The 21863-nt window shown below is 38.0% G+C and overlaps 1 protein-coding gene across 1 annotated transcript in view; it reads right to left on the bottom strand.

Moving 5' to 3' along the window:
- Window positions 1-865: 865 nt before the first annotated feature.
- LOC124605579 (NADPH--cytochrome P450 reductase) overlaps window positions 866-21863 on the bottom strand; it is a 221716-nt gene continuing 200718 nt past the window's right edge. The window contains exons 9-15 of the mRNA XM_047137360.1: window positions 21633-21766; window positions 16927-17124; window positions 9176-9336; window positions 3060-3163; window positions 2193-2299; window positions 1962-2083; window positions 866-1872 (exon numbers count right to left, since the gene is read on the bottom strand). Coding sequence (XP_046993316.1) covers window positions 1728-1872; window positions 1962-2083; window positions 2193-2299; window positions 3060-3163; window positions 9176-9336; window positions 16927-17124; window positions 21633-21766 — 971 coding nt within the window. The 3' untranslated portion in view covers window positions 866-1727. The remainder of the gene's footprint in view (window positions 1873-1961; window positions 2084-2192; window positions 2300-3059; window positions 3164-9175; window positions 9337-16926; window positions 17125-21632; window positions 21767-21863) is intronic.

Raw genomic sequence — 21863 nt, 5'->3', positions numbered from 1 at the left:
GATATTAAATGACTTAACTTTCAGTCCCTTGAGGACTGATGTCTGTTATCATCAGTAGGAGGTGTGACTGCTGCAGACACAAATACAGTCTTGTATTCACTGTGATACGGAAGCAAACAGCCTCCAAATGTCATCCTGAGGAACTCGTTGATATTCTTGAAATGGATACTGTGTCAGTTCACACAGATTGCTGGCTGTAGGCCCTGATTTCCCCCCCACCCCCACCCCCATACTTACTTGAAACAGGGCTTGACGGACCAAATATCTCTTGACAAATTAATACTTAAATAAATGGACTTTTTCCTTTTGTGCTAAACTACCTTCAAATATTACCTATTACATAAGGTGTGTACATTTTCTACTCCAACAGTACACATAAAACTAAATGCCAGAATTAATAATTGCAGAAGAAGAAAGCACTCCAAGAAACAACAGTTGTTTTGTGGTGTACACAATTTTTCACCCTAAATAAAAATTTTTTCCCCCAAAAACTATCTGTTGCATTACACGAAGGTGTCAACATTGTTGTACACTTATGTTGTAAACTTATGGTATCATGTTTTAGTATATGAAGTGAAATCTTTAAAAGTCCATTAACAGGCTAATTTCATTTTTGATGTGTGGTTGTTTTCTTATAAATGATATAAATTTAAATTTTCAGTAAACAGATGAAAATTTTAATATTATGCTGCCTTGTTCCATTTTACTGTTTTGTCAACTGATCCTTCTAGTGCATCATCATCTCTCCAACAGTGTCACTCTTGTAAACTGGAATACTGGCATGTGCACAACAACTGCAAAAAGTTTCAATATCATTTATTTGGATGGCAATACCACAAGGAAAATAAAACATTAGCATAAAGACTTATTTTAAACAATACTTTAATACTTTAAATATCACTTCCAGTGAATTTCACATAAATATTTTAGCACCCAGATTATTTCTGGATCAATGTTTTTCTTTTTTACATTTGATCAAATATTAAAGCATTTCTTATTCAATAGTTACCGTACTCAAGGGAATAACTTACAGTGATACTTAAAACAGTAGACTGGTGTGATCTTGGCTTAAGGCAAAACTGTTTAGACAAAGAATGCTGCAAAATATATCACAGTTATCTATGCAAAATGTGTCAAACAAGCCAGGAATCTAAAGATTTGAAATTTATATAAAAGCAATTTGATATAAAGACTATAGATCACAGCTGCCTTTGTGAGATATTTTTCCAGTCACCTGAACTAGAAAATTGTTAACACAGGGCCAGAATTATTACAAAGAAATTGAGTAATTGAGTATCGTCATTATTCTGTCAAACCTCATGAAATTCATTTTGAAAACTTGTGCCTTCTTATTCTGTCAAACAACACAAATTTCATTCTGGAACCTTGCACAAAAAACTAAATGGTGAGGTTTGCATTTCTGCAGTATAGACAAAGAGGGTTTCGCAGGTTTAAAGTTGCACATGATTAACAATTCACATCTATTTACTATAAATACAAAGTCTCTCTTCATAAAAAAAATAATTGTAGTTTCACATTAAAATGATCACATAAATGTCTGTCCCTACTGATGAAAATCTGGGCAGTTTCAACATTTTACAAAACGAAAATGCTGCAGACACTGCCACTTTATGGAAACAAAAATGATTCTCATGGGAATGTCACAGTTCATTTCATCTGTGCTTTCTGTAGTGATATCACATGCCTTGACTTCTGAACCAGCAGCTTCAGCTCCATACATCTGAAGAGTATCTTTTCTGGTTCTCCATCTTCTTCACATAGGCCATAGCTTCTGACTCTGACATGTTTCCTTTTTCCATGACAACTTTCACAACAATGTCATGCACATCGCGTGCCATATTCTTTGCATCTCTGTAAATGACAAAAAGAAATGCCTGTAATCGCTTTTTATAACAAATTTACACCAGTATTCTCAAAATATAGTGTTCAGGATTACCTACCCACAAACATATAAGTGCCCATTGTTTTCTCCAATGATACTCCAGATTTCATCTTTGTTCTTCTGTAGTAGGTGGGTAACATAGACTTTCTCTGCTTGGTCTCTTGAGAATGCAACATAGATCTGTGAACAGTTAATCAAAATTGAGCAACCTGACTGATTCAATTTGCTCAGCACTATACCCACAATTAATGCAGTATAAAACCCCCTGAGGTCAAACTATGATCCATACCTTAAGTGAACCATCATTGACATACTGTTCCAGTTCATCTTGATAGATAAAATCTTCAGATTTCTTACGACAGCCAAAATACAGTATAGTGTCACCAACTGGCTTTCCTGTAAAATAATCCAAATATCAATACTCTGTGTTAAAAAAAGTTAATATGAGTAATAGTAAGTTGCACATGGTGAACCTGAAGCACACATTCTGACAAATGGGAATCTGTTTCAATATCAAAATCAAATATTCTCTTTTGAAAAGCTGCAGGAGACAAGCACACAGGCGTACCAGGTGGGATGGCTGCAACGCAAAAGTACTCTATGTCCTGTATTAGAACGAGAAAGATAATGCAGCCACAATAATACCAATATTGTACATTCTCCATAGGTGTGCTTCTTAATGCCTAATGACTCCTTTTATCAATTTTTCTCATGCCAAGATTACGAGAAGTGATCGTGCCCAGTTGCCAATTACCAGCCTGTGTGACAATGTGCTAGGGTGAATCCAAACCTCTCTATAATGCATCTTTAAGTATTGAAACACAACACTGTTAAGGGTGAGTCAACCCATGATTTACTCATCGATGCAAGTTTTGAATTTTTACTGGTAATCTTTCATGTAACCTCACACATCATGAAAGATTGGAATTCCCATTTTGGACACCTCAACTTCAGTATTCATAGTATCTGTGTGTGTGTACTGCCTTCCTGTCAGCCTTATATGTGAACATCAATGCTTTTATTTATCAACATCTAGTTCAACTTCTATACCGCATAAGCTATCATTCTAGCAAAAGCAATTTTCAGTAGTTATTAATTGCAGGTTAACCATAGCAGATAAACAAAAATATCGACAACAACAGATAAGTGGCTCTACCTTCTTTTTTTGAAAGATGCCGTTCTTGAATAAACCCACGGAAAGGTGCCAGACCTGTCCCTGGACCAATCATTATAATGGGTGTCTGAGTTCTTGTTGGCAGCCTGCAAAGAAATACGGACATGAATAATTGTTTCAGATCAATACAGACATGAATGAAAAACTTAATGATTTCAGTAGCCAAGAGACTGAAAAGTCTCCGAGTTCTCTGGGGCTAAAGACCAATGAAACAACTCTACAGAATCCGTGACTGATAAACTGTTATGGTTTGTCCCATCAAATTTGGACTGTGAATGACAGAGCTCCATCTCACTAGGAAGCAACAGTTTTAGCAATAATTCCTGCAGACTCATTTTATAGTTAATATTCACTCAGTATGAGAAATGAGGGGCTGGTGGAAATTAGCACTTGACAAAATTATATATTTTTTCCAAATAAATGGGAAAATTAGCTTTTAGAGAAGAATTTATAATCAGATTAATTGATTGCTTCATTCATTCATTCATTCATTCCATAAATCTCATCATCAAAGGGAGCCTTAAGGATCTGGAGTGACTGACAATATGCATTAAAATTGTCCTGGGAGGAATACAGACAAGACAAGGATTAAAAGTAACTACTCACTGTACCCTTGAAGCATTGAGTTGACAATAGGGACATCAAAAAAAATCATAACTAAGTTTTCAGAACACACAAAACAAGTTAATAACACACACACACACACACACACACACACACACACACACACACACACACACACACACACACACACACACACACACACGTATTTGCTTCATTTTATTGATTAGAAAGAAGATATTCAGCAAAGAAGATATTCAGCAGTCTGTATACTGGAAAAGTTACAACTTTAATATGAACACATGTGTTAACAAGGAAAAAAAAAACCCCACGAGTCCAAATATTCTGATAAATTTCTGTATCTACATCTATACACCATGTCCACCTTAGAGTGCGTGGTGTGGTGGATGGTGTTACTGGTACCATATCGTCCCCCCTCCTCCCCAACCTTCCTTTCCTTGTTTTATTTGTGAATGATAATGGGAAGAACAACTGCAAGCAAGATCTAATTTCTCAGATATTCTTTTTGTGGTCATTTCAGGAATGAAGCAAGTAGAGGTAATAGTTCCCTGATTCTTCTTGGAATGTACATTCACACAATTTCAACAGTAAATCTCTGTGATGCACAATGCCCCTCTTGCAGTGACTGCTGCTGAAGTTTGTGGAGCACCTCCATAACACTCATCCAGATCAAAAGAGCATGTATGAAATGTCACTTATCGTTGATCTTCTCTATCTGTTCTATTAATTCAGCCTGGTACGGGTCTCAGTCTGATGAGCAATACTCAAGAATTACCAGAGGTTGAAAGGTTCTTTTATTTAGAATATGACTGGTTTCAGGTTCCTATACGCCCATCTTCAGGTGGTGTAACTTCATGCTGTGACCCCGAGCATCACGGTGGATAAGTACAGGATGTGGTGAATTACCAGCGTGCGCAGAGCACGTTCACTGGCAATACACTGTGTTCTGTACTTGTCCACCATGGCACCTGGGGTCACAGCACTAAGTTATAACACCTGAAGATGGACATATAAGAGCCTGAAGCTGGTCGTGTTCTAAATAATAGAACCTTACAACTGCAGCAGTATTTTCAACCTCTGGTACAATGCTCAGTTGTGGATATTCCTCCGACAGGATTGATTGTACTCAAGAATTAGTCTACAAATGTTTTGTAAGTCACTTTTTCCACTGAACCTCAGCCTGACCCTCTGCTTTTCCTACAGCTAGGAGTTGTTCCACTCCAGGTCACTCTGGATCATTAGTCCTAGGTATTTTATGGCTGTTACTTTTCTCTCAGTGATTTATAGTTAATAGCATAACTGAAAAGCAATGGATCTCTTTGCTTATTTAACATTCAGTGCCAAAAAGCAAATCCTTGCTTTTGTTGTCTATCCTCTGCAGGTCATCCTGCGTTTCTCTCTGCAATCTTCTATTATTTCAATGTTCTTTCCTGTCAAATTATGTCTTCTAGGAAGTCCTTAATTCAGTTACAAATTTCATCCAGTAATGAGTAAACTTTTATTTTGTTCACTACATTGCAGTTTGTAATTGTACCGAGTACATTCTGGAAGTTTAAGATGATGAAATTAACTTGGCTGTTGTTACACATCATCTTCTGGTGCTCATGGAGGAACAGAGTCAGCTGAGTTTCACATGATATCTATTTGTAGAATCCATAATTATTTTAATGGTGTCTTGCCCCACTCATTACTAATAGGGTGCTATGGGATGCAGTGTTCTCGGAGTGCTATACAACAATTCAGTCAAATAACATTAGGAGTTTTATTCCCAGAAAGCAAATTGACAATACTTAACTTGACTATAGCCAATGTTGCTAGAGAGAGGCGGCATCAAAACAATACAGTCTGATAGTGAAGCACTAAACACACTGCAGGCTTGGGCTGATCTAGGCAGCAGAGGCTAGCAGGAGCTGCGGATATATTCACTTGCTGCAGGGGGCGCGCCTGGTGCGGCACCATCCGATTATGCGCACCATTGGCTGCCCTTTTTTCATCACCTTCTCTGCTCTTGCATGCCACCTCTTCATTCCGGTGTTTGTGGTTACGCCGGAACAATTTTTATGAAGGTAAATGAAATGAGCGTGTGGCATTGATGGCTGGGAGGCCCCAACTAGGGAAGTTTGGCCAACGAGTTGCAAGTCTTATTTCAGGTGATGCCACATTGGGTGACTTGCGTGTTGGTAACAATGAAGTGATGATGAGGACAACACAACACCCAGTCCACAAGCAGAGAAAATCTCCAACCTGGCCAGGAATCAAACCCACTGCATGGCAGGCAGACCCATTACCACTCAGCTAAGCAGGCGGAATTTATAGAGGTGACTGTTGTTTTCTAAAAAGGTCAATGCCTTAGCATAAAGAAGTTCTAACAACTATTCTTGAAAGCTGAATTACCTTCAGTTTTTTTCCAATCAGCTGGTACCCTTGATGTTTGCCAGCAACCTGTTAATGGCTTTTGCACCAGAACATAAAACTCCAAAGTAGTAGGCAGGAATGCGAAGTCTACAGAAACATTCTTAATTTAAGCATTGTGGCTGTTAATTTTACAATTAATGTTAAATTCACTAGCTAACCATTAACCACAAATATCATTAGGAGGTAAATACAGTGTATCCATTTATGTGATGACCGTGTGCATGGGGTTGTGTTCATCATGAACCGGAACCCCACAGCCTGGTCGAATGGGTTCCATGTCTCCCTCTCAATACTGCACTGCAAACACCTTCAGCCTGTGTCATTCAAGCAGTAAAACAAACATCATGGGTGTAACAGTGAAGTCTATGAATGCAGCAATGGCAATACCAAATTGTTCCATTCCACAATGAGTGTTTATTTACAATTTGTATGCCTGTACGGAGTTCAGTCTTACTGTCCAGAGATTGTTTGAACAGAGGTTGCCAGGTGTTTGAATTTGAGTTGTGATGTAATTCACAAATTAATGAATAAACTTTATGATATGGGAAGTTTTCATGACAAGAAGTGTAAATGACGTCGTACAGTGGTCACAGAAGTTAATCTTGATGACATTGCATAATGCCTGGAAAATTGCATTATTAAGTCTCTCAGATGTCTTTCACAGCAAATCCAAATTTCTTACACATCTGTTCAAAGAACAACTAAGTTACTTGGACTAAGGCCATATAAAGTAACATCAGTGCAAGTACTTAAACCTGGTGATTCTGTGCACAGGGTTATATTTTGTGAACGTGTGTTGAAACAAGTGCATGATGGTGAAATGGATCCTCACCTCTTCTGTTTCCAGACAAGGCTTGGTTCCATATACAAGAGTATGTCAATTCCCAAAACTCTCAGAATTGTAGCACTGACAGACCTATTCCATTGAAGCACTTCATGATCAAAAAATAGGAGTGTGGTGTGCAGTTAGTGCTGACAGACTAATAGGTCCAGTTTTTTTTAATAACACAGTTAAAAGTGAAAAATAAGTGCAAAAGATTTTGCAACCATTTTTAATTAAATAAGTGCAAGAGTATGAAGCTTTGCACTTTTTCCGTAGGTTTTGACAAGGGCTCATACAGCCAATTTGCACATAATTCACGATGTGTTCCATGCCAGAGTCATTAGCAACAATATCTGGCCCAAGCGTATTCCCAGTTCAACTCTGTGTGTTTTCCATTTGAGGGGAGCACTAAAGGATAAAGTGCATACAACAAATCCACAGACATTACAGAAACTCAACAATAAGATCTGCAAGTCAATTAATTCTATTTCTCAAAGAGAATTACATCGTGTGATGAATAATTTCTTGAGTAGATATCAGAAATGTGAGGAAAACTATGGCACGCAGTTCCACCACCTCCTTGTATGACATGGGTGAGTACAAAATTTGCATATATTTTTAATTTAGTACTGCAGTAGTAGTGAGGAAACACAGCATCTCATTCACAGGGCAAAAGTGCCCTTACTGCCTGCTATCTACTGTGCTGTACATGCACTCATCGGATAAATGGAACACCCTGTATACTGGCACATGATTGTAAGAACCCCAAAGTCCCTGAAATGCATCTGCCAGATCTTTATTTGATTTACATTGCACACGTACTGCAGACTACTGTATGGTAATAATTTTTGACCTCTGTTACACTGCTTCAAAATATTATGCCATTGGACATTTCTGAGTCAAAGTACGCAAAGTACAATAGCAGTCCCATCCCCAAGTTAACACAATGTGAGATATTTGCAAGTACAAATCAGGTAGAATTGAGCATTTTGACTAACTTATCCAGGCACTGGAATAATGTCAGTTCACTGTAGAAAAATATAATAAGCACAATCTGCTTTCCTTAGATAGTCAGAAATATTTGTTTAATTCAGTTACAAACAGGAATGACTTCAAACAGAAGAACAAAATCACATTCAAAGAGCCCAACCGCATAACAAATGAGGATTGATATGGCTGTAACATTAATACAAAATAAGCCTGAAAGTAATTAAGAAAGATTACAGTTTAACTTCCTACTGAAAACAAGGTCATCAGAGACTGGGCACAATCTCTGATTGAATAAGGAAGAGGTTCGGAAATTGGCAGTGTCCTCTTCAAAGGACCTATCCCAAGCTTCATCCAAATCAATTTATGAAAACTACAGAAAACCTTAATCTGGGTCAGTAGACAGTGATTTGAACCCCAATTTGAACACTATTCCCCCTGAAAGTGACCATCAGCTAAATCACTGTCACCTTGACTGGGTTTTTTGAATATATTTATTGTCTATGCTATCATTAACTAGTATAGCTTTTCTTTAAAAGAGGCAAAGTAATGAGCAAAATTGGAAAATAAAAACTAAGTGTATGTGAAAGGATCAACTGCTGCAGATGCATATTGCCAATAATAATAATAACACTGAATCTAGACGCTACTTGGCGAAGTTTTATCTTTCGGCTGCCAATTTGTAAATCGGTATTTTACCCCTTCCCCAGTTTATGCCTTACATCAGCTCTCCCTTTGTGTTCTATATATGGAGTACAGTGCAGTAAGCTGGTTACCATGTAGCCAGAAAAACCAATATCATGTAGCCAGAAAAACCAATATATTTATCTCAAGTAATCTCAGTTGTTGCTGAAGAATGTTCAGTCATAAGGTTAAAGGAGAATTTTGTTCTCTATGTCTGCAATTTCCTATGTAAACTTATCTCTTTGCTACAGTTATAAAGTAACTATTTACATTCGAAAGAAGGCTACAAGGAGAGATACTGAAGTGAAATGTGAATATTTTAGTTAACTGTGTGATTGCTTATTCCCACAGAACAATTTCAGCTGCCTTGACAATCAAGCAGCAGCAGTAATAGAAGTTAGTTGGAATGTTTTACAGATAAATTTAACCCAAATCACATTCAAGCACAAGTCCTCATGTTAATTTTTAATCAGTTACGAGACCTAAAACAAGAGATGTAACTACATCATTAAGCAGTGAACAGGCATCCAGTTGCTTTGGAACAGATTAAAAAAGAACCATATAATGCTAATTTCACTAGAGCCAGATTAAGCATTTGCACTATTACCTGAACTGTGATCTTCTAATGTAGATTGGAGTAGTGGGTGTAAAATCTTCTTTTGGTTGCTTCTTCTTCAGCCAACTTGTTGCAACACCCTTGTTGTGGCGACCAGTAGGTGTCGTATAATCCACCAACACTGCTGTCACATGCACTGAATTTGGATACACCTAGAAGAGCACACAGTAGTTATTAATATCATAATGAACTAGCAGGAATGTGATACAAATAAAGAGTAAAATTATGATTACATGAAGCTGCATGTGTATGAAATAAATGAAAAATAGTTTTATCCGTGGTCAGACTTGTTTGCTTATTGGTAATTGGATACATACTTCCTGTGATGTACTTGCACATATTAATTTTTCGATTGTACAATGTATCTTTCTCTAGAAATCAGTTTTACTTTAACTCACATCTTCCTTCTTTTATCACTTTCTTATGCTCCATTTGCCACAGGATATTTTTATATTATTATACTAATAGTAGTATTATTAGGTTTTCTTGCACGTAAATTGAGAAGATTTGGATTATTTTCACAAGTGTGGGGATGCTCCCGTACTACTACTACACCAAAACCAATAAATCAGAGCCACTACAGTATGGTACTCTGATAATACTGTCTTTGCACTTTGTTCAACGAGTGACTGTTTTCTTATGGTTTTCCACCTTAGGCTATGTCCTATCTGAGTGACAGAGGCGACCAACAGCGTGTGACATACGGATGGGTGACAATCCAGCTATAGACAGCAGCATCAGGGATTATGCCCTAGTGATCGGTGTGTTAGTCAGAAACTCTGCTACAAGATGGCTACAAAAGCCAACCAAATGATTCTATAAAAATGTGTTCATACATTGTGAAATGTTGTTGTACCTCATAAGTAAGCCAGGAAAATTAGCTTTACTTAGGAAAATAAGGTGATAAAGGAGCACTGTGCTGAAATTTACAACAGGTGGGAGGGGGGAAGGGGGGGGGGGTGCTCTTCATGGAGAATTACATCATTTATATCATTAAATATGAAGATCACTGGACAAATTCTTGAAATATATGAGAATGAGGACATATGTTTAACTATCTCATCAATGAATTAAATCAAGTGTTTCTTACATGACCATGAATGTTCAGCGACCAATAACTACACAAGAATGACTGACCACTGCTAGTAAAGAAGACTGACTCATTAAGCAACAAGTTGTCCTTAGGGTAGCAGTAGCATCTTTGACTAGCAATCTACTTTGCCATGGGTCTCAGGTTTGGGCCTGGTTACACCTTAAATTTTAACAGCCTCAACTATAACCTGTTAAATGTACAAAGTTTTATCTATACACTTAGACTGCATCACAAAATATATTTTTAAGGTCTTATCAAAGTACTTTATCTTTAAGTGTATACACACCTATCCCAATATATCATACACATTAAATTCCTAATAAAACACACTGAACAACCAAGAAGTGTTACTGATTTTTGATTGTTGAGAACATAATTCATCAGCAATCAATGTTAATTCCACGTGTTTCAGTTAATCTAAATAGTCTGCATAAAGAGAAGGTCAAATGTTTTACAAATTGCTTTTTCTAAAAGTAAGGAATAAAATATATTAGAGAAATATTTGATGTATCTTATTCATTGTACACGATTCAAAGGCATTGCCAAGTTTGAAATAACTTTAGGCCTCTGAAGACACCAAGGTAGCAAAGGGTTGCATCCCCAGATGTGTATTTGGAGGTCTGATAGATCCAGATCCTTGAGACAGTCAACAGCATGTATCCCAAATGGCTTGGTCACATGGGGCCGACTCCTGAACAGCCATTCAAAGGCAGGTTGGACCACTGCACTAAATGACAATGACTGAGGTGATGCTGAGATTTTCAATGCCTGTTGATCCAAAAGGATACAGTGCCAAATCCAGAGTGATGGTTCACAAGCCTCTGCACACAGACTCTAAACTGGGCTGGTCCGAAAGGCTCCAGTCGATATACGAATGCTCTCATGGTGGATAGCGTCTAACGTCTTGAGGTAGGAAATATGAGCTGACCTATAGACCACGCTGCCATAATCTAAATGTGATTGACCAAATGCCCTATAAAACTGTAGGAGGCGGGACCTGTCAGCTCCCCATGTTTTTCCACTAAGCCCATTTCAAAATATTCAATGACTGGAAGCCCTTTGTATATAGGTCTTTCAGGTGTGGGAGCGGAGTTAACTGGGAGTCAAATAATAAACCCAAAAAGCACACAGTTTCTTAAAAACGTAAAATATTGTTCCCCACTGTGAGCACTGGTTGGTTAAAACTTCAACGAGCACAGTTAAGATTGACACATGTAGTCTTCTCTGGTGAGAACCGAAAACCAGTTGTCCTGGTCCAGGTTTCCGGCCTTCTAATGGTCAGCTGAAGCTGCCTCATCATCATTATAAGATCAAAGGAAGAGTAGAAGATTGCAAAGTCATCTACAAACAAAGAGCATTGACTGCGGAGGAAATGCCATTGATAGTGATGGCAAACAACGTGACACCAAGTACACTGCCTCGGGGGATCCCATTGTCTGGAACATAGCAGTCAGACAAGGCATCGCCAAAGCAATATTGAAAACACCGGTCCTCAAGAAAGGATTGGATAAGAAGTGGCAGGCGACCATGTAGTCCCCTTTCACGAAGTTGGCAAAGGTTGTTGTACCTCCAGGTAGTGTCTTATACTTTTTCATGGTCAAAAAACCACACAAACCAAACGGTTTCAGCATAAGTAGGAACCCTGTATCACAATCTCCAGTAGAATTAAGTTGTCAAGGGCAGAACAGTAGCACCTGAAACCGCACTGGGAGCAGCTCAGATGACCTCAGGATTCAAGCATCCAGATGAAGTGGCAGTCAACCATACGATCAAGGGCCACACACTGGTAACTGTTGGGAGCAATTCGGTCCTTTCCTGATTTCCAGAATGGAATTAATATCGCCTCCTCCCAAGTTTTGGGGTACTGTCCATCAAACCTGATCTGATTGAAACAAGAGAGGAGCTGTCCTTTCACTTCAGAGCACAGATGACGAAGCATGGCATAATGAATCTCACCAGGTCCTGGAACAGTGTCTCTGGCTGCAGGCAGAGTTGATTCCAGTTCCCACATGGAAAGCTGAAGCTTGTAGACTTCCTCATTATGTGAGACGAAATGAGAGTTCCCTCATCTCTGCAGTCCTATGGAACACCTGAAAAGCAGGAGCTTGTATGGGTTACGTAGTGCCAGCAAAAAAGTGTTCGGCTAAGACCTGAGCCATATCTTCTGGCACATCCACCAAGACCCCATTACTTGAGAAGGCTGTAAGGGGATGTCCACTGCCCTTGCCTGAAATCCACCTTATTGATTCTCAAACTTGCTCAGTGGAAGTAGATCGATTAATGGAAGTCCTTCCAGGAAGCCCTCTTCTATTCTCATACAGATTTGAAAACATGAAGGTTTTTCTGAAGTTGGATGGAGTTTGAAGTTCCGCAGAGCAGTTTGTCTGGCTCTGATTGCCAATCGACAGTTATCGTTCATAAAGGTACAGGCCGTCGTCCGAGATGGTTACTAGACTGGGGGGTGGACTCTGCACCAGCCCGCTGGATCTCACAAGTTATATGGGTCACCATCTCCTCTGCACAATCCTTTTGTTAAAAAATAGCCTATGTAAATCTGTAGCCACTTCCCACTGAACTGAGTCTGCAATAGCTGGGAAACAAAAACAAAGGTCAATGGCTGAGAAAGACACTGTAGCTGTGGAAAAGTGTGTCATCTGACCCCGAGGTTAGAAGGCACATATGAGTCGCTGTTTCAGCTAGAAGTGTTCCATTACAAAGTCGTTTGACACTTTTTAGGGACCCAGCAATACTTTCCAATGCCTTGTGAATATAGAAAGGGGAGACCATCTCAAAGATTTCCCCTGTTTCTTCATTACAATGAAAGTGTTATGGCACACTAATGCTCTTTTACATAATTCTGCAACTTCTTTTTGGGAGGATTAAACAACTGAGCTCTCTTTGATGAGTGGGTGTAGGTACTACCTGAGAATACACCCATCCCATCAGTAGTAGTAGTAGTAGTTTGATGGGACCATTCCATAGGGATCCCATGAGATGCTAGGAAAACAACCCTTGACCAAGTCAGAGCTCTGCATGACTGAGCAATCTTTATACAACTTGGGGGATGGCACGCACACCTTGATGCTGAGGGTTTTCTTATAGATGTGTGTACCTTCCTTGCGGTCCAGGCAGTGAAGCAAATCTACGTTCTGCAAAGCACACAACATTCCACCGCTGCACCACACAGTGGTTGCTGAAGCATGCCTGGAGTTTATGGTAACAGAGGACTGATGGCGTTTACCAGTCCAGAGCTCAGGAACCTGGGGTCACCAAGCCCAAAACCAGCAACCAAATGCTGAGACCCTGGGGGGTACTGACACCTTGTTTGCTTTCCTAGCATCTTCTGTTCCCAAAAAGTCTTACATTTAATATATGATTGGAAGGAAGCCTTTTTGGCACTTAAATATCACAACAATGTATCATTTTATGTGCAAAATAGCTAGGCCTTGAAGAGATGAACTTTTTGACACTTCATTTTCATAGCCAGCAGCAATTGTTTGTGAAATATTTAAATGTTCCCTAACATCACTAAGTTTTTCTTAACTACCTGATTACTTTAAATAACTAAATATTTCTTTGCAAAACTAGACTGGTCAGTTCCGTATCCTATTTGTTTATTTCCCACTCTTTGCATGTATATGAAAATTTGGACAAAAACCCATTGTGTAATTTATAGACTCATGTGTCTGCACTAAAACATTGGGTATTTTTTATCATTTATGAAATGTGACACTTTATATAGCCACACAGTTCTGGATGTGCAGGGATGGAATTTGATGTGCCACAAATGACCTGTCCCCAAATTTTGTGCAGTTATTTATTTAGTTTCATGCAGCATAATTACTATGATGAATAATGAAAAGAGATTCAGCCCTCTGAGTAAAGATATCAATCTGTAAGATGTGAAAGTATCAAATTTTGTCAATGATCAGGCAGTAATATAATACCAAAACTACTTCAGTTTTTCCTTTTATGGCAGACTTACAGAAATGTCAGCGTGTGAGCATTTTGTCATTCTTATGTAGCCTTAGCCTTGAACATCTGAAGTTATGCACCCACAGTGTTGAATGCAACTGGGCATTGTTGACACATTATTAGCTTTGTCACTGACTAAGCACTAGCAGTCCAGGTCAGAGTAAGCCAGGCAAGTCTACACAAGTACCATGGTGTTACTATTAAGTACAAAGTATGGTTTAAATATTCTGATAACAGTGTAGAAACACGTGATGTATTTTAGGTAAGTGTGTTCTAGTATGATCTGATATATAGAAAGTGACTGATTGTAGGAGAAATATGCACTGAAGCACCAAAAAAACTGGTATAGGCATGCATATTCAAATACAGAGATATCCAAACAGGCAGAATATGGAGCTGCAGTCGGCAATCCCTATACAAGACAACGAGTGTATGGCACAGTTGTTAGATCAGTTACTGCAGCTACAATGGAAGGTTATCACGATTTAAGTGAGTTTGAATGTGGTGTTACAGTCGGCACACGAGTGATTGGACACAGCATCTCCGAGGTAGTGATGAAGTGGGGATCAACATGACAGAAGTGTAATCTTTCAGCACATTGCTGCAGATTTTAAAGCTGGGCCATCAACAAGTGTCAGCGTGCAAACCATTCAATGAAACGTCATCGGTATGGGCTTTTGGAGCCAAAGGCCCACTCGTGTACCCTTGACAACTGCACGACGAAAAGCTTTATGCTTAGCCTGGGCCCACCAACACCGACATTGGACTGTTGATGGCTGGAAACATGTTTCCTGGTCGGACGAGTCTCGTTTCAAATTGTATTGAGCAGATAGACGCATACAGGTATGGAGACAACCTTATGAAGCCATGGACCCTGCATGTCAGCAGGGGATTTTTCAAGCTGGAGGAGGCTCTGTAATGGCCTCAGGCGTGTGCAGTTTGAGTGATATGGGACACATGACATGCCTAAATATGACTGACAGGTGACATGTATGTACGCATCCTTTCTGATCACCTGCAACCCATTGTGCCTCCCGACTGACTTGGGCAATTCCAGCAGAACAATACAAAACCCCATTGTCCAGTATTGCTAAACTCTCCCGAGTTTAAACACTTCCACTGGCTACCAAACTTCCCAGACATAAACAATATTGAGCATATCTGGCCGGCATGCCTTGTAATGTGCTGTTCAGAAGAGATCTCCACCCCCTCATACTCCTACACATTTATGGACCGACTGCAGGATTCATGGGGTCAGTTCCCTCCAACATTACTCCAGACATTAGTTTAGTCGAGTCCACGTCACGTCATGTTGCAGCACCTCTGCGTGCTTGTGGGGGCCCTACATCAATTAGGCAGGTGTACCAGTTTCTTTGGCTCTTCAGTGTATATGCACTCTTACTATACAGCCAGACCAACAACAGCATAAACTCTGAAATATTTTTGTAACATAAACAGACAAACAAACTAAAAATTATGTCTATTCAACCATGTCAGGACTGACTGAAATATAATAGGATTTCAATAATCGAACTTGGAACCTCACTCCAATAATGGTCTGCCAATGGTCACCACACTTCTAAATACATTGATGTACCAGCAGCCAAGCCAAAGTATAGCTAAATAATTTGGGAGGAGCACTTTCAGAATATAATGCAAGTATGCCCATAAATTGCAGAATACTATTTAGCACACTTTCCATACAAGTAGTGTAGCGAAACTGCAGGTGTTGTGCAAAAGTGGAATGGCCCGTGGCTTAACTGTAAACTATTGCAAAGATGCATGACTTTGATGAACCATTCTCATCCTCCAGAGACTGTGTACACCCATGCACTTTATTTATAATGCACCACACACAAGTTTTAGGTGCACAGTCCAGCTGCCAAATAATACTTTACTACCATACCAAAAAGGATAGGGAACTTAACACTCCATGTTCAGAAGCAGTTAATACAGTTACAAACATGACATGTTGGGTGAATGATACAGAGTGGTAAAAATGGATGAGAAGGAAGAAAACTAGATGTAGTACAATGTTCGATCAGGCAAAACCCAAAAGACAACTGCAGTGGAAGAACTGTGCTCACAAATTGGATTTACCTACATTTTACAAGGAATGATTGAAGAATGAGTAAATTAAGAAATAGGAGAGAGTGGAATGAGAGTCTTGTTAACCACAATTGACAAAAAGATAGAAACAACATAAAGCTGAACACATAAGGAAAGTATGGAACGCGTCATGTCACTGAATAAGAAACAGCTGCAATATTAGACTATCAGGATGAGCTGCCACAAGTTGTTTGAAACTTGTGATTGATTCCTTTGCATTTTGGCATTATTTCAACCACATCAGTACTTATATCAAAAGGAAGAGAGAGTGTTATTCTGGGGTTCTAAGGATGTCTCATGGACAATTCAGAATTTATCAATATTATGCAGGTATAATAAATAATCTCCTAGTCAAATGTTCATTCCACAGGATACAGTGTATTGAAATTAGTGATTAAGGAGTTAAAACTTTATCCAGATCAGGACTGTAACATGAATTTTTCTACTCTTCACTGTTAGTAGTGTTCTACCTGAATTTTAATCTTAACTAAAGATACAGTTTGAACACACCATTAAGATTCAACTGCATCTTTATTACTACAGTATGTAAATATAGCTCATGTACCTTTGGAGATGATGAAATGGAGTAGTATCTCGCCTGCAGGCGGGGAAGCAGTTCACACAAGTGATCAAGAGCAGGCTTGCAAGAGGGCAGATCTTCCAGTATATGAACAATGTTACGGTTGTCTTTAATTATCCATTGATTGTACAATGACTTTCCTTCAGGAGATGTGCTTGACATTAGCTTCAGTTTCTCTTGTTCCTGAAAAAGAAGAAAATTTATTTTAAATATCTGATAATTAACTGAAAGACTTCCACTAGCAGTCAAAAGTAAACTTCATACAGTTAACAGTTTCTCTTACATGCAAGATAAAAGAGCACAGACACCATAAGACAATAAAGATGTTTACCTTTATGAAATATTGTTGAGTGTCATCATTACAAGCACCAGTTTAGAAGTGTATTGCACAATGGAACAACATATATAGATCTCACGGCATTTGTCTAATCTTAATGGTTACTCATTGTTCATTACGTTCTCTCATGAGCATGACAGTACAGTTTTGAGAATTGGAGTATTTCAAACAAAGACAGTTACAGTGCAGTTTGTAAATGAAGCATCAGTCTCCTATCATTATACAGTGATACACCAATTTCACCCATTTGTATAGTTCATAAAGTAAATACAACAACCACATAATGTTACTTCTGGTTAAATTCATTTCTGTCAACACTGATTGCATCAATAAAATCACCCAAGAATCTTAAAATTTTTTACCTCCTTAATTTATGAAAAAGTTATTTATACTCTTGACTTTTTTCTGGGATTTTTTTTTAATTTGTTGTTGGGCTAGGAAGCACATCTTCAAATACAAATTTACTCTGATGAGTTTACTGCAAGAAAATAATATACTAAACAGTCAATGCAGAACTAGAAGGTATTGCGGTCAAGATACTGCATATTTATTCTGAAAGGGTGTTCAAATCCATGTCCTCTCTCCCTGATTTAGGTTTCTCATTGTTTCTACAAAATTCTGCCAGTGAATTCTGTGATGATTTCTTCAACAAGGTCACAAGTGATTTTCTTTCTCATTCTTGTCCCTTGTTGTACTTCACCTCTTCACCTCTAATTTGGTATACTCCTCTGACAATTGTGAGCAAGATTTCCAGCAACCATCAGAGATGGAACTTTCGATTAGACAGTTATCTCCTCAGTAGCTACGACCTTTCACCAACAGTGGTGTCATGCAACACTATTGCCTTCATCCAGTTTCTCTAAAGGCAATGTAATAATCATTATTAGAGCATCCAATGACCTTGATGTTTAAGTCCATCTTGGATTTCTTCCTTTTAAAAAATGCCAACAAACATTTTGATTATGATTTGTATTCATCCTACAACTCAGAATAACTTAGAGGGGATTTGCATTCCTCTTAATGTAACAGCGAACAGGAAGCATAATAGCTTCTCATTTTGAAACACAATATCTGATCATGTTTAATTATTTAAAGACTGAAACTATCATATGTTTCTGAGACTTTATATAAATTCTTTTCCTTCAAATATATGGGCACTGCTGAAAATACACAACATTACAAGGGTATAAGATCATGAAAAGAATTGCAGGAGTCACATAAATATATGTAAACAAAAGAAATGTAGTCTCATAATCCAGGAGGAAGAGCAGAAGGGGCAAGGGGACAGCAGTAAAACAACTGCTATATGGTCCCGTGTCCTCTGTCATTTCTGTGCAAAAGATGTTTCACAGTTCCATAGAGGAGTTTGGATGCGAATCCGTCCCTTCTGCGATTGTATTTGGTTCAATGATATGAAAGCAATCTTCTCAAAGAGGAAATTTGCGTTACATTGTAGCACATTCATTCTGTTCTTCAGACTGTCTTATCAGCAGTCTACAATATCATTCAGAAGAGTTTTCAGGTGGTTTTCATGTCTTCTAGTAATTGGACAACACTGACCAATAATAGAGCCAGTGTTTTGAGACCTGTTATGTGTCTGACATGTTTACCACTGATAACTGAAGATGAAAATTTTTCCAGTGTAATCCTATAATTTAGCAATACCAATACACTTGAATCCAACAAATAACAGCTAATGCCCCAAAACTGTAATCAACCCATAAAAAAGCTAGATCTTTTTATAATGCTTGTTAAACAAAAGTGCTGACAGCAAGCACTGCAAAAAAAAAGAATGTGTAAGAAACCACTTTCCTCCCAATTTCAGAGTGTGTTTGTTATTACGCATTTCCACCGCTCAGAATGTCAACTCAATAATTAAATAATGTTTGTGGTTTTTTCTGTACAGTATTTTGCAATGGACAAATTTTTGTCTTATCTATACTACTATTTAAAAGTAAGTGATTGTTTAATGTTGATATCAAAAATCTTGAAAGGTTCTCAACCTATTTGTTTCAAAGTTTTTACATGATACTCAAAAAGTTCTGACAGACACAGGCTACATATTTTTTAAACAACAATGTAGAGGTTCTCTGTTAAAACTAAAATGATGTGTTCTGAACATGTGAGGTATCATTTCTTTTCTCACAGTCAGTTCTAACTTTGATAGCTGGGCATTTAAACCATTAGACAAATAGTTTCTCCCATATATATTCTTTCTTCTTATACATAACTTCAAACAAAAGTTGTATAAACAACTGAATGCTGTTTTTTCTCTTTCTTGCAGTTGGTTTTAACAGAAAACAGGAAAGTTGTTTTGTGGCATACTGGGTTATGATTAGACTGCTACTAAGGAATCTGTTCGTACAAAACGGAGTTACTATACATTCACATACTAAAATTATGTGAAAAACTGTTATTGAAGCTACTATTTTCACAGATCCAGCAGCATGAGAAGTCTCTCATATGCCATATACTCCCAACAACCCTAATCACTTTACCCAACTTCAATTCCCAATCAAGGTTATATTAGCAATAATAAACAACGCTCAAGGTCAGAGAGAGGGGAGAAGGGGTGATGGATTGAGGGGGGAGGGAGAAGGAGATTAGGATGTATATATAATTCCCATACATATTTAGCAAGTGCAAAGCACAGTCAAGTTTGTTAGTAATTTACATTAATTGTAGTTGGAATTATTACATTGCATGTATCTTAAGCTGCTCGAGAGAGCTGGGGGAATAGCAAACCCACCTACTAGTGATAACCTGGACCACATAAGCTGCTGGGCACCTACACCATAAATGGGAGAATATCCGGCCTCTATCAGCAGAGGCTGTTACTATTATAATGACTGTAGTGAATTAAAAGACACTCCTTCCTCCACGGAAAATGGCCTACACAAGTTTTTATCAAATAAAGTTGTGACCAGAATTGGCAGATATATAAGGTAGTTTATGTTTATGCTAATAGGTGGGAAAATATTAAAAGGGGCATATTTTAATTCTCATCTCGTATGTAGTGTGAGTGCAGGCGATTTAGTTCGGTGGCAACACCTAAAGATGATTTTTGTTTTGCTTGTTTGAAAAAAATGTGATTAGTAAGATCAGTTTGGATATAGCGAGAAGTAATGTGATAATTAGAAGCTTCAGCTCAACGAAGGTCCATTCATTCATTGAACAAGACATCCTCTTCTGGAGTACTGCTGGATGGTATGGGATCCTTACGAGATAGAACTTATGGAGGACACTGAAACATTTCAAAGAAGGATAGCACCTTTTCTATTATCATGAAATAAGAATGAGCTTATCACGAATATGGTGCACTTGTTGGGACGGCAATCATTAAAACCAACGTGTTTTTCTTTGGGGTGAGATCTTTTCACGAAATTGCTATCACCAACTTTCTCCTATGAATGCTAACATATTTTGTTGGTGACCACCTACATAGGATGATACAATAACCATAATAAAATTACAGAAATTAAAGCTTTCAGTGAAAGATTTAAGCTTTTGTTTTCCCCATGCTTTGTTTGAGAATGGCTTGAAGTTCAATTAACTCTGCCAGTACTTTAGTGTGAATTGCAGAGTATTCACATAGATGTAGATGAACTTAACTGTAGGGGACAAAAATTTAAAATCAAACAACCTCTTTAAAAACATATCTAAAAATGATGCAATGAGAGAAAAAAAATTTATGGTAAAAAATTGAAGGCTTTTTATATGTTTTTCTGGTGCAACAGGCTGTGCGGCAACATCTCAGTATCAAAGATAATATGAAGACAGACAGCCACACAATAAAAAAAAATTATCACTACTCATCTGATAAGACATTCTTTTCTGAAGGCATAAACAATCAAAATCTATTTGTCAGTTCATATAAAAACAGAATTGTTAAGAAAGTATTAATGAGGATGCATTGAAATTTGTGTACCTTGTAATAGCATCATAAAACGATTAATACATGAAGATTCTGTCGAAACAACAACACTGATCTGACTGACTATAACTGTCCCACAGGGGTATCAGTTACCACTATGTTAAATTTGAACAGGGCTAAAATTATTTTTAGATCATGCAGAATTTTTGAAATTTGTCATCATGGCTAATTTGCACAGCCAGAAGTAAGAAAAGAAAATTAAGATTTCTGATATCTGCAAGTAGAATCAACATCCCAACTGAACTTTAAGTATCCCAGTAACCAGAGATTCAAATCTTTGAAAATGCCATACTAAGCTTTCCAATTAACTATGAGAATCACCTTCCAAAGATGGCATATGTAGAAAACACAGCAAGTAATAATAAAATTCTAATCATAATTTCAAACTAATGTGTTACAGATATTTTAAAATAAAATTACCTCTGGATCCTTGGTATACTCTACGAGTTCCTTCAAAATGTGAGTGCGGGGATTAGAAGTGATGTCCAAGTAATGCCTCAGAGCTGTACGATATGAACAAGGACAAGGGAATGGGTGCTTCTTAGTTGATTCCTCTGTAACAGACGTAAGGTACATTGTTACTATTAAATCAAGTTAGCAATAAGGAAAGACAAAACTTTGGAAAAAGTTCCTTTAAGGCAATTTAAGAAG

The sequence above is a fragment of the Schistocerca americana genome, chromosome 3 (assembly GCF_021461395.2).
Source record: "Schistocerca americana isolate TAMUIC-IGC-003095 chromosome 3, iqSchAmer2.1, whole genome shotgun sequence".
Lineage (NCBI taxonomy): Eukaryota > Metazoa > Arthropoda > Insecta > Orthoptera > Acrididae > Schistocerca > Schistocerca americana.
This window is presented reverse-complemented; position numbering and strand designations above follow the sequence as displayed.